General features: G+C 40.7%; 1 protein-coding gene across 4 annotated transcripts; it reads left to right on the top strand.

The window, feature by feature from the left end:
- Positions 1 to 10,004: 10,004 nt before the first annotated feature.
- On the top strand, positions 10,005 to 12,996 carry LOC111946278. 4 transcript variants are annotated; one of them, XM_023966332.1, is made up of 5 exons: positions 10,055 to 10,474; positions 10,973 to 11,167; positions 11,259 to 11,338; positions 11,816 to 11,985; positions 12,063 to 12,996. In XM_023966332.1, exons 1-5 carry the CDS (start codon positions 10,325 to 10,327, stop codon positions 12,116 to 12,118), a joined length of 651 nt encoding a protein of 216 aa, XP_023822100.1. In that variant the 5' UTR covers positions 10,055 to 10,324; the 3' UTR covers positions 12,119 to 12,996. The 4 variants fall into 4 exon arrangements, with proteins under 4 accessions (XP_023822099.1, XP_023822100.1, XP_023822098.1 ...); XM_023966331.1 differs by having other exon boundaries at positions 10,005 to 10,242; positions 11,816 to 12,996; XM_023966330.1 differs by having other exon boundaries at positions 10,055 to 10,411; positions 11,816 to 12,996.
- The last annotated feature ends 366 nt before the right edge of the window (positions 12,997 to 13,362 follow it).

Here is a 13,362-nt window from a genome sequence, read left to right as displayed (position 1 = left end):
TTTTAGAATTTTGGAAGTATTACAGGGTTCCTGATTCAGCAGGAGTTTTTCATGTTTAGTTCCTGTTTCAAAGCAGCTGTAGCATATGACTGTTCTTCTGCTGGTCAGGAATTGCTTCAGCTGTTTCTCATTCTTCGTTTTCTCTTCAGAATATAATCAGCTTGTTTCAGTGTTGCACTTTCTGTTCATAGTTATGTGGAAAGTCATTGGTATTGCCTTTTTGGAAATGAAGCTCTAGCTCTAGGAAGTTACTTCTGTTTGAATTGGAGCAAATTTATTATCCAATTCTTTGTTATACTGAAACATTTATATACATTATTAATTTTCATGTTCTTGATTGGAAAAAAAAGGCAACAACAAAACACCTTTAAATGTATCTGGAGCCAGTGTTCTTTTAAAACGCTTGAATTCCATTCTACACATTTATCTGTCTCTTCTAGATTACAACTAGAAATTCTTAAGATTTAAAAAAAAATCTGATTACTGCACTACTAAAGATCCTAAGATGATTGAGAAATTGTGATGTTCAGGGTGGCTTTATGGCTTCCTAAAATGTGACTGTTATTTAGGCCAGCAAGTGTAGAACATTATGAGCTCATACTTTGTTGTAATAAAGACACAAAAGAATGTTATTGTGTACAGAATTGTATAAAAATTGGATCAACATAACACATGTGACGAAACATTAAACATCTACTCAAGTATTTACAATCAGTAGAGCTCTTTATTAAAGGGCTTATATCATGTAAAATCAACTTTTTGATCTTAATCGTATTATAAATTTCATGTCTCACTGTAAACAACCTCAAAGCAGTATTTTTGATCTGTTCACACATTTCTGAGTATTCCTCTAAAAACCGAGCACCGGCCACCCCAACCCTGAGTTCTCACGAACTGATCTAGATTAGTGAGAACAGCCCCTTCCATTTAGAGTCTGTGCTGCCAGCTCTGCCCCCAAGCTTACACTTTCTACGCCAAGCAAACGGTCACTGGTCTCTAAAGCTGCATTTACACTGCATGGTTCAAGTGACCCAATTCCGAATTTTTCTTCTCATGTGGCAAAGATCGGATATGACTGGTGAACGTGTAAGCATCACAAAAGCACATGGAGAGAACAAAGAAAACATGTTCACAGCCAGTGATGCTAGAAACAAAATACGTTTTAATCATTTTAATAAATCCTTAAATGCTCATCTGGTGGTCGTGGTGTCTGCATTTCTTGACCAAATTTGTCTTTTGTGGGAGACACGCAGACATGCTGCCGAGGCCAGACGATTATTTTTTTTCCCTCTAGTGTGGAATACTGATCTTCAATGCTAGGTAAATGGATACAAATGACGAGTCATTGTTGGGATCTTTACCAATCGTCTCGTAACTTCTCGGGCATCAATAGCAAGCTACTGTAGACAGATCAGTAGCTACAAGATACAGAATGTCACATTTGTGAGCTCGCCACGTGGACGCCGTTTAAAATCTACAACTTCTAATTGCAACATTTTTCTAGTCTATGAAGACTCATTAAGGTTGATTCCATCATAGTAGTGGGTTTAAAGGTTGTCATCTGGACTTGGTTTTTAAAGTTGAAGACATGTCAGCTCTTATCCAAAAGGCTTTGTCAATTCTGAAATAGCTAGTAAGAGAGCTATATTGGCTCATGGAGAAGTGAGACCTGAAACTGGATAGTAATGGGTCGTGGTGGGTCCGGCACCCTCCTGGACGCAGGACCGGGTTGGGGTGCTTCCAGGTCCACCTCCGGAACCAAGACGGGTAGTCGAGAAGGGCAGCGGCGACGACGGTGGCCCCCTCTTACAGCCAGACGACTCCCGTCAAAAACGGAGGTGGGACACTGGAACCAGTCAGCCGAGTCTGTCCTCTCCTCCTCCTGGCAATAGGCCTTCTACAGCCACATGTCCGGATCAGCTGGGTCGAGGAAGAGGGCCCCTTGGAGTGCATCCGGCTCCACCACAGGAACAGGAGAGGAACGTCGACGGGGGTGGCGATGATGTAGCTCTGCAGTCTTTGACTTGGTGACCCTTCGGGAGGTAGATCCTGCAGGCCGGCTATTAATTATTCATTTTGAACGGGCGAGAAAGATGATGCGGTTGTACAATGTGTACGCCTCGAATGATCAGATGGAAAGGAGAATTTTTTTTCCCGCTTCCTCCGGCCGTTTCTGACTGATGATTCACTCCTGATGGGTGATTTTTACACGGTCGTGTCACCAGCGGATCTGTCAGTCAGGAATATTTTTTAAACTGTCTTAATGGAGAAGAGTTCCTGTCGCCCAACATCAGACTACAACATCATTGACGTCTGGAGAATGTTGAACCCTGGAAAGAGGGAGGCAGTTGGTGAAAGGGGTATTGAAACTATCCAGGATTGACCATATTTTTTCGGCGGGTTTAGTGACTCGAATAGTGAACAGCGTCTCTAATCGACCAAATATGTGGAGTGATCACTCCTGGGTGGAGGTTGTCCTTGACAGGGTTGGAACTAGAAATGGTGGTGGTACATAGATTTTAAACAACAGTGTCTTGTGTGAGGAGGGTTACCAGAGAAGGATAAGATCTTTGGATCATCCACTTGTTCCCTATAATAATGTAACAGAGGACATTTTCTCTTGGAGGGATGAACTGAAGGACAGAATCCAGAAATCGACCATGGCTTATTGTAAAAAGAGGACGTGGAAGGCTCAGGAGGCAAAACGTGATGTCAGAGCAGTTCTGGAGAGGGAGGCATCTCTGTTGGCGAGACCCTGATAGAGATGCCATGGTCTATTCGGCTGCACCGGAGCGGCTGTAGCAGTTTCAGGTAGAGAGGTGCAGGGCGGCAGCATTAAGGGCCAGGGTGAGAGATTTTGTAGAAGGAGAGAGGTCTTCTGCCTTCTTCCTGGACTTGGAAAAGAAGAGGCAGGAAAAGACTGTGATCAGGTCACTGTATGATGCTGACGGGAATATTTGTACTGAGCTGGATGAAATTCTGGACACCGTTGAAATGTTCTATAAGTGTCTCTTTAGCAGAAGTGGCTGAGATGGACATGCTGTTGAGGCCTGTGTAGAAAGTATATCCACTAAGGTAGGGGGAAGAGGATAGAAGAGCATGTGATGCGGACATTATATTAGATGAAATTAGGGAGGCGATTTTAAGACAGAAAAAGAATAAATCTCCCGAGGCTGATTATCTAACGGCTGAGTTTTACAAGTGCTTTCTGGATGGCCTCTTGCCTCTGCTGTTTAGATTGTTCAGTTCATTCTTTCTAGGACAACTACCATCACCCTCTTTTTGTTTGGGCAATATTACGTTGTTATTTAAAAATAAAGGTGATAAGGCCGACTTAGAAAATTACAGACCAATAACACTCTTAAATATAGATTACAAGATCCTGACGTCGGTGTTAGCAAGCAGACTGAAGGAGGTACTCCCCTCCATCCTCGTGTCTTCACAAGCATATGGGGTTCCAGGCAGGACAATATCGAACACGATTTTATCCCTTATGTGCACGGTGGATCACATGGAACGGCTGGGTGGGTTCTTCTTGAATATAGATTTCAGTAAAGCTTTTGATAGGGTGGAGCACGGGTTTTTGTGGAGGGTGTTAGAACGTTTTGGCCTTGGGGCACCGTTTATTTCTAAAATTATGACACTGCTGTGAGTAGAGTGCAATGTAATGGGTTTTCAACAGGTGTCTTCAAAATCGATAGATCAGACAGGGATGCCCCTTGTCTGCAATGTTGTTTAGTATTGCGGTGGAACCCCTGGCAGGCATGATAAATGCTAATAGCAGTCTTCGGGGTGTGGTCACGCCTGCTGGGAGGGAAACCAAGATCTTTACATATGCAGACGACACTAGCCTGGTGCTGAAGGATGTGGAGGCATTATTGCAAAGCTAATGAAAAGAACTACAAGAAACAAATAACAAATCTTCTGTCAAATCTATATTTATTTCCATATGCTCACATAATCATAACTTTTCTTCTGTTTTTTCAACTTGCCCTGTCCAACAGTTGGGTAAACAGATGAGAGCTGAAGGCCTCTTGTGTTGGACATATTTTACTTTAACAGGGGTTACAAATCTTCTGACAAACCAGAGGTAAGTCTGAATAAACCCCTTTTGTAATCTAGGACAAACGTTTTTCATTTCAATCAAATTTGAAAATCTTTGTGTTAGACCAGACGTAAAAGGACAGGAGGGAATAAGAGAAAGGGATGTTATCTTCAGCTTGAGCTAAATCAAGTACAGGAGCACAGAATCTGGAATCAAGACGAACAATACATGAATCGCACTGGACCAAACATAAGCAAAAATGATTTAATTACGAAGAAGTAGATACTATACGTATATTCACCACACTTTCCGCAGCTTCTGGTAAGAGGACTAAGCTTAGGTTTCCGGTTAGGGTTAGGCCTGTAGAAAACAAAAGAAGAAAAAGGAGAGAGAAGAACAGTGGAGTGGGGGGGGGGGGGTGTCTTGTCAGTGGTCTGAGGGTACGGTCATGGATAGGTTGTAGTGCAGGCGAGATCTGGAGGTCCCTTGAAAATGTTTGTGTGGTTGCAATGGGATCAAGTCCCTTGAAGTGTGTGTGGTGCAAGATTCAGTTCGAGTCAGGTCGTAGGTGGGTTTCGTAGATGGGTAAAAAGGCAGCCAACACAGGAGTGACTTATTTTTTCAAGAGAAAACTAAATCTTCACACAAAAAGTCAGCAGCATGTGCATGTACAGAAATGTCAAAATCCACGGCATCCGCAGAAGTTTCATTTTCTACCCAATAGCCAATCACGTGTTCCACCAGCCTTCTTTTTTAGTTTTAGAATTTTAACAAAGTACACAGTTTTTGATACGGTTTCTTCATCGGACCAGATATGGCAAATCAGACGATCAACCACCTTTCCTGAAAGAATGTCCCTTACACCTTGAAGAATAGCTTCTTCAACATGGGGAAAGTCTTTGGAAAGATCAAATTTTGGATTCTTTAGTGCTTTCTCCAACTTTTTTCTATCAAAGGCATCCTTTTTTTGGGGGGGCTTCACAGCAATCCTGCGCATAATTGAGTCCCTGATTTCTAAGCATTTCTTTCGACTTACACCGCGCTGTTTTAGTGTGAGAGAAATTGAAGCTTTCAATAACTTTTCCTTTTTCTCAACAACAAGGTTGTCAAGACAGTCGCAAGTTCTGTTCTTTGTAGCCCTTATCTTAGACGAAATAAAAGTTTAGCATTTGGAGCACGGCTTTTGGCACCAGAGAACATGCCCATTACTGCCTCAGCATCAATGTTGTGGCAACAAGCTGACTCAGTTTCTTTCCTGAGAACGTCAGTAAGGTCCAGACTGAAATAACTGTGGAGGTTTTTAAGAAAAAACTTAAGACACATCTTTTTAGTAAAGCTTTTACATAGTTTTTACTTGTCCACATGTTTTTATTTGATTTTATAAAATTTTAACAGCTAATTTTATTTGTTTTTATTTTAAAGGAGGGATGTGTATGTGTTGGGTTTTTGTGTGTTTTTATTAATTCATTTATTTTATTATTATTTGCATTTATTTTTATTTTTATTATTATTACATTCTTTTTACTTTGTTTATTATTTTAACTAAAATATATATTTTTTTATCTTATTTGTTTTATATTTTATTTCATTTTTTATTTTTTCCTTTGGTAAGCACTTTGAGATGCTATGAAGCATGAAAAGCGCTATATAAATAAAGTTGAATTTGAATTTGAATAACGACTGGACTGCCTTTCCAGTACTACCACAATCTGTGCCAGACATGCATTCATCATGGTGGCAAAGAGAGACCCATCAGCTGGCTCCACATGGAGCTTCTGCACTGACAAACCCTGTAGTTCCTCACCAAAGACGTCCTTTTTCAAGACCAATGTTTCCAAAGGAACCTTCACAGTCTTAATGGTTTCAGTTAAATTCCTCACAGTCTCAATCCCATCAACATGGCTCACAGTTTGAGCAGTATAAAATGTTGACATCCAAGGTCCAGACAAAACTATTCCAATTAAACCTAGCATTTGCATTTCTACCTTGCCAGTAGCTGAACCAAAGTCAGACAATATGGCAGACTGTAAACCACCACAGGAAACAGTTCCTGTGAAGAATAAATTAAAGAATAAACCGTAATGGTACATCAGCTGCTCACAGGTGGCAAACAAAACATGCAACCTGTTACCACTGGGTAGTAGATCTTCAAGTAATCCAGACCTTTCTAAAACAGTTGAAGTGTTTTATAAAGATCTTTTTAACAGGAGTGGTTGTGATGACAATGCTGTTGAGACCTGTGTGAAAACTATATCTGCCAAGGTGTGCGAGAAGGATAAAAATGCATGTGATGCTGACGTTACGTTGGAGGAAATCAGGATGGCAATTATAAGGCAAAACAAAAATACATTTTCAAGGGCGGATGGTCTGACGGTTTAGTTCTACACGTTTTTAGGAAGACCTGGGGCCTGTTTCAGAAAGGAGGTTCAACCAACTCTGAGGTTAAACTTGAACTCTGAGTTGGTCAATCGAGAGATTAACAACTCTGATCAGCTTCTCTGAAACAGAAAACTCAGAGTTAGGTCAATCAATTCTGAGTGGACTGATTCTGAGTTAAGCGTGCGCACCGCGACTATAAGAAGCCATTATCAATGGAGCGCAGATATCACGAGTCCCCATGGCAACCGTGAAAAAAAGAGGTCTGCATATTTTTCGCCAGCTTAACTTGACGTGCTGCTGCAGAGTTACAGTGAATATGAGCACATATTCCAGAAGAAAAGCAACACCGATGCATCTGCAAAACAGACAGTTAGCGTGGGAAAACATAGCTGCTCAAGTTAATGCGTAAGTTTGCATTTAAATCATTGTTATAAAATATTGGCTGTAATAACTTTTTAAATAGCGTAAGGTGTGAAATAGAAAATGGTGATGTTTAGGTGTACTTTTGAAGTGTTATTCCTGGTGTAATTGCATGAAATGCTGCATAGTGTACAGAACCAATCTGGGGGGGGAAAATGCATTTAACGTCGGTAATGTTTAGAGGACTTTTTTGTTAACCTTCCCCTCTTGCAAACGTTGGTCAGTTTAATATTAATACATGCAATTGTAGCCGGCCTCATAGGGTTCGGTGTCGGTAGATGTGAATGAAATTATGGCGCTCAGACACACACGTCTGTTCACTCCACAGGTCTCTTTAGCAGAACAGCAGAACACATGCCCCCAACAGTCCCACTTACGTAACTGCAGTAGTAAATGCATGAACATGAGACACTGCATGGGTTGCTACACAATTGTGTTTCTAAAAGTGAGCTTTTGTCTACCCTTGTATTGATCAAGTGTTATAGGTTTATATGGGATTAAGAAAGTAAGCAGTGCTAGCAAATTGTGTTTCCAAAAAGTAATTGTTACATTAATCTAATTCAATGTCCCTGATTTCATTTTCATGTAGATGCAATCCTGCAGGAATTAAAAGAACATGGCAGCAGCTAAAAATGAAGTATAAAAACATAATTCAATCAGGTCAAATTTGAGCATGTCATAGATGTAGGCTTTGTTGACAATATTTGACATATGAAACATCTACATAGCAATACATATCTAATGTTGTTTTCATTGTATATAATTGACTGCAACGAAAAACGGTATCGCTCAAACAAAAACATATGGGTAAATGACAGAAAATCAAGTCTAGGTCTCAAAATCCTCGCACGACGTAAATGTAATTCTCTACGAATTAATTCAGCCTCCTTGTCTATTGGGTCCTCCAAAAAAGGACAAGCCATTCTTGTCACTTGTCTCTGTGTGATGGAAATGTGGGCAATGAAGGTTAAAGCGACAATTACCGCTTCGTCTTTAAAAAGGGGAGGGGACCGGCAGAAACCTTGAGTTTAGAGAATAAAACCTACTCCCGACCAGGTTAGGTTCACAGCGTAAGTAACCATGGACACTGACTCCGAGTATAAGTTACCTCTCTTTCAGAAACGGGTTTGACTTACTCTGCTTTCTCTGGTTTAACAAACCTCCCATTCTGAAACTGAAAACCCAGGGTTTCCCTGATTTCAGGGTTAACGCACTCAGAGTTTACACTTAACCTTCTTTCTGAAACAGGCCCCTGCTGCCTCTTCTGTTTAAGCTGTTCAGCTCGTTCTTTCTAGGTCGTATGCCATCAGTCTCATTTTGTCTGGGCACTATCAAATTACTTTTAAAAAATAAAGGATATGGTGCAGACTTAGAAAATTACAGACCGATCACGCTTTTAAACATAAGATGTTAACGTCAGTTTGGCAAGTAGACTGAAGGAGGTACTCCCCTCGATCTTGGTCTACACAAGCATATGGGGTGCAGGGCAAAACCATTCGGACACGATTTTATCCCTTATGTGCACTGTGGATCACATGGAACGGCTGGGTGGTTTATCAAAGGCCTTACTGAAATCTATATTCAAAAATAGAGTTGAGCACGGATTTTTGTGGAGGGTTTTAAAACGATTTGGTTTTGGAGCACCTTTTATTTTTAAGATAAGGGCACTGTATGACACTGCTGTGTAATACAGTGTCCGTAGTGTCCAATGTAATGGGCTTTCGACAGGTGTGTTCAATGTAGGTAGATCAAGCAGGCAGGGATGCCCATTGTCTGCCATGCTGTTTAGCATTTTTCCCAGGCACACGTATCCCCCTCTGTCAGGGGACAAAAAAGTTGTTATATAAAAATAAAGGTGATCGAGCTGAATGTGTTTTATAAGATACTGGTATTTGAGAATCAGTATTTGAGGGAAGATTGAAGGAGGTGGTCCCCTCCATTTCAAATTTGACACAAGCGTATGGGGTGGCTGGGAAAGATATGTTGGACACTATTCTCCCACTGAAGCTCAAGGTGAAACACATGGAGAGTTTGGGTGGTTTTCTTTTGAATGTTGATTTTAGTAAGGCTTTTGATAGCATTGAGCACATTAACTTATGGAGAGTGTTGGAGCAGTTTGGGTTTGGGGCACTTTTTATTGCTAGGTTGAGAATTCTTTACAGTTCAGCGATGAGTCAAGTGCAGTACAATGGCTCACAGACGGGTCTTTTCAGTATTGGTAGGTCGATCAGACAAGGTTGCCCAATGTCTGCAGTGCTTTTTAGCCTCGTGTCACACTGATGCTTTAGAGCCCTTGGCAAGCATGATTGATACAGTTGTGGGTTTGCGGGGAGTGGTTACACCTGCTGGAAGAGACGCCAGCATATTTTTATAGGCAGACGACACTAGTCTTGTGCTTAGTAATAAGGCTAGTCTAGACGGGGCATTAGGACATTTACAGACTTTTTGTAGAGCGTCAGGGACAATGGTTAACGTTGGGAAGTCTGAGTTGCTGTTTTTGGGCAGCAAAGTCGGGATGAAGAACCGGTGGGGCTTTAAAGAAGCCAAGGACGAAGTTAAATTGTTGGGTGTCTGATTGGCTAGGGATCCTCAAGTGGCCACTAATAGAACCTGGACAGATAAATTATATCAACTTGGTAAAACTTTGTCACTGTGGAAGATGAGAACTCTTAAATTGAAGTAGTGGTTTTGAATTCCTTTTTTTCTCCTGCATTAATTATTTTTTTTATCTGTTTTGGATTTGCCAGCTACTTTTTAAACTCTCATCTGTGAACTGGTGTCTGGGTTTATTTGGGGGTCCAGGGCCAACCAGATCTCCAGACAGACCTTGTCTAGGGCAGTCCAGAAAGGTGGTTTGAAGCTGGGTGCCAGGAAGTCGGCGTTGAGGGTGAGGTTGGTGACACGTCTGCTGGATGAGTGCCAGACACCTTTTTGGAAGGACTATGTGATCAGCTGGTTCACGCGTGCCACTCGTCTGGGGCTTGCTGTTTTTGTCAGCGTGTCCCGAATTGGACCCTTTTTCCGCAGAGCTCCTCTCTGCCTGCAAGAAGGTCAGACGGTGTGTCACACAGACCATCTCCACCACTCCTCAGATCCTATGTCAGCCGATTTTTCATAATCCTGACAGTATGCATGCTGGTTTTCCTCTACAGTGCAAATAGGCTATATGCACACTCACTTCCGCATTCCAAGTCGGCCAGCCAGGTTACATCCGGCGTCGACGGCGCATATAGCGTCAATAACAACTATGGCATTTTTCACTCGGTCCCTTCAAGATGTCCCAAAGGTAACGGTCAACGACGTGAGTCGAATCATACAAAAGTTATGTCACACTTCGACAACCAAGAAAGAGAAGGGCTTCAAATTGTATGTGTCAAGCTACATCCACAATTTTGAAGGTAAGATCTGGACGTGTTCTGTGTTTACATGCCCATAGCATGCATGCTATCTAGTGCTAGCGCAGCAGGTGCAGCGTAGGCTATGTTTACTATTATGTGTCAATCACAGCCAATTTTCCTAACGCCTTTGTCAATGTCAGTTTCAAACAAGGATTCAAGCACAGGAGAGGTAACGATTAGGGCTGAGTGCTACAGATCTATGAGGAAAAGCCAAAAGCCTCACAGCTTAAGCGTAAGAGAAAGTTATACTGCAGGTTCAGCGCAGATTGGTTCATGGTTCATGGTTCATGAGACAGGTTACGTTTGGCAGATCAAAGTTTCTGTGAATCATTGCATCTAATAATGCTAAAGGTTATTTTAAAGACAAATTTCATTTACCATACCATAAATAACACTGGTGTGTTGGAATATTTATCGATATTTAAATATGTACGCTAATCACTGGGATTCACAGAAACTGAGTTCCGTTTTGTCACTGCATTGACACACGTTCTGTGTCCACTGTTGGGGATGATGAGTAAAGTGAGATAAATAATAATATAAATAATATTGTGGCTACAATTTTAGCTCATACAAATTGTTTAGTAGTTATTAATTGTTTTAGTAGTTAATAATTATATGTCGATGGTTCAAATTTGTTTGTTTTGTTAAACATTCTCACTGTACTCATGTATTCTCTTTTTAAAAAACTGCACTTTTATTCTATTATAACAGATTTGTGTATTTTCAGATTGTGCTTGGGGATGCCCGTCCTGTGCAGCTACAAAGCTGCCAGTGTACCTGTGTGGCAGGTACAGCTGTGTGTAATCATGTGGCAGCACTGTTGTACCAGACTGCACATTATTGCCAGCTTAGCATGACCTCTGTTCCCCCAACACACAGCTGCACAGAGACTGAACAGAAGTGGCATAAGCCAAGATCCATGGTAACTAATGTTTTTAACAGGGTACTTTTCTACTTAATTTTCTATTTATGGATGTTTGTGTTTATTGAAAACCTTTTTTGTTCAAATGCAGGGTGTTAAACCTGGTCTTGTAAATGACATGGTGATTCTTTCAGCCAGACCCAAGGAACGAAAACTGATGGAAGGCATTAGGTTAGTATTATTTTTATTATCATTAAAGGGACACTCCACTGTTTTTTCATATTAAACTATGTTATTCCCTTAACTAAGATGAGTTGATGCATACCTCTCTCGTCTCTGTGCGTGCACTTAATTGCTCTGGATAACTATAATGTATGGCAGAATAGCACTTGGGAACACTACTATATTTGCACTTGGGAGCACTTTGACTCGGCGCAGTAATATCATCACTCCTAAAAGGATATTTCTGTGGATATTACTGCGCCGAGTCAAAGTGCTCCCAAGTGCAAATATAGTAGTAATGCATTTTCTGTAGTAATCAGTGAGACCTCAGATAAAGTAATAATCTCATCATATGATACATTGTATGTTTAAATAAATAAAGCTTTTTTTTTTGTTATTTTGTTCATTCAACTTATATGTAACTTACTTTATGGCTCATTTTAAAAAATTAAATAAAAAAAAACCATTATTTTGTTTTTTCCATAGGAGCAACTTGTATAAGGGTGTCAGTTCAGCTCTGCCTGAACTTTCCACACTCAGGGTGGATGAAGTCTACCATGATGTTCCAAGTGATGTGGCTCCACTGATAACAACTATGGCTATGGACATTAATGTTCCTCTGGTTGACTCTGCATTTGGAAAAGTGCAAGAAGGAAGTGTGTTATCCTATCATATGCCAGCAAAAAGAGTTCCAAAAACCTGTCCCCACACAGATGCTCCTTCTCCCCCACAGCTGCCACTTCAGGGTTACAGGCTGGGACCCGCTACCTGCTCTTTTGTCTGCACTGAACATCAGCAGCACCACATGATGTCCCTGGAAACAACATTAGAGAACGCACACAAAATTGCCAACAGCACAAAAGAGCAGAGTTCCTGCATCGAGTGGCTCCAACTGAGGCGGCCCCGCATCACCTCCTCCAAGTTCAGAGAGGTATGTCACACCAGGGCACAGAGCTCTGCTGAAAATCTTGCCAAAAGACTTCTGAGACCTAGCCATCAGACTGCCGACATGAGGAGGGGGCTTGACATGCAACCTGCAGCAGTAGAGGAGTACTGCAGAGTAAGGGAGGTTAACCACTATCCCTGCGGCTTTCTTATCCACCCTGATGCACCCTGCATGGGGTCATCACCTGATGGCATTGTGTACGATCCAAAGGGGCAGACAGTGTTTGGCCTTGTTGAAATTAAATGCCCCAATGTTGCAAGCTATGTTGACTGCCCATATATTAAGATCAGTGAGGGCACACACACATTAAGGAAATCTCATTCCTACTTTTGGCAAATCCAGGGCCAGATGTTGATTTCTGGTTTAGACTGGTGTGACTTTGTTGTCTACACACAGGAGGACATGTTTATTCAGAGGATTCCCAGAGAGAATGAAATCACCAAAACAATGAAAGTAAAAATTGATTTTTTTTATTTTTATTGTTACCTCTTTGCTTCCCTAAATAATTAGATTCTGATTGCCTGTCACACTTCTTTATAGAGTGCTGTTAATTTCTCTTTTCTCCATTTCTCTTACTGGCAGTAACTCTTATTAGTTCAATCCATTTCAAAATATTTGTACATATATATTGATTCAAGTTTTTATATTTTTTCTTAATTGTATTACTATGTTTCTTGTTGTATTAATACTAATCTATTATTAAATTACATGTTACATGTTCTTCCGATTAATTTTTTTGATAATTGGTTACCTAAAAATATTATTTTATAACTGTTTGTAAATTGGGAGCCCTAAATAAATGTTATTCAGTAAATTCACTGTGCATGAAAGTATTATTCTTATATTACAGATGGCTTAAAAGCATTGGTGAGGTAAAGTACATATAACATGCAAATAATTCAGTAGTTCTTTATTCAAAGAGTGTGTGCAATGTACAGCAGTGCATACATAACATTAATTATAAAATTCAATTTATACAAAGTAATTTACAAAGGTACATTTAAAGAAAGTAGTTATACAAATGGTCATAGGTTATTAATTTGTATTTTTTTCTACTGCTGCTACTCTGGCTTCTTTGCCCAAGCCT

Source organism: Oryzias latipes, chromosome 18 (genome assembly GCF_002234675.1).
Source record: "Oryzias latipes chromosome 18, ASM223467v1".
NCBI lineage: Eukaryota > Metazoa > Chordata > Actinopteri > Beloniformes > Adrianichthyidae > Oryzias > Oryzias latipes.
This window is presented reverse-complemented; position numbering and strand designations above follow the sequence as displayed.

Excerpts from the sequence above, each read along its gene's own strand:
- LOC111946278 (XM_023966329.1), top strand. The coding sequence starts at position 10,325 with ATGTTTACTATTATGTGTCAATCACAGCCAATTTTCCTAACGCCTTTG. Across the intron at positions 10,475-10,972 it reads AAAAGCCTCACAGCTTAAGC|ATTGTGCTTGGGGATGCCCG; the intron begins GTAAGAGAAAGT and ends GTGTATTTTCAG. Across the intron at positions 11,339-11,815 it reads AAACTGATGGAAGGCATTAG|GAGCAACTTGTATAAGGGTG; the intron begins GTTAGTATTATT and ends TTTTTTCCATAG.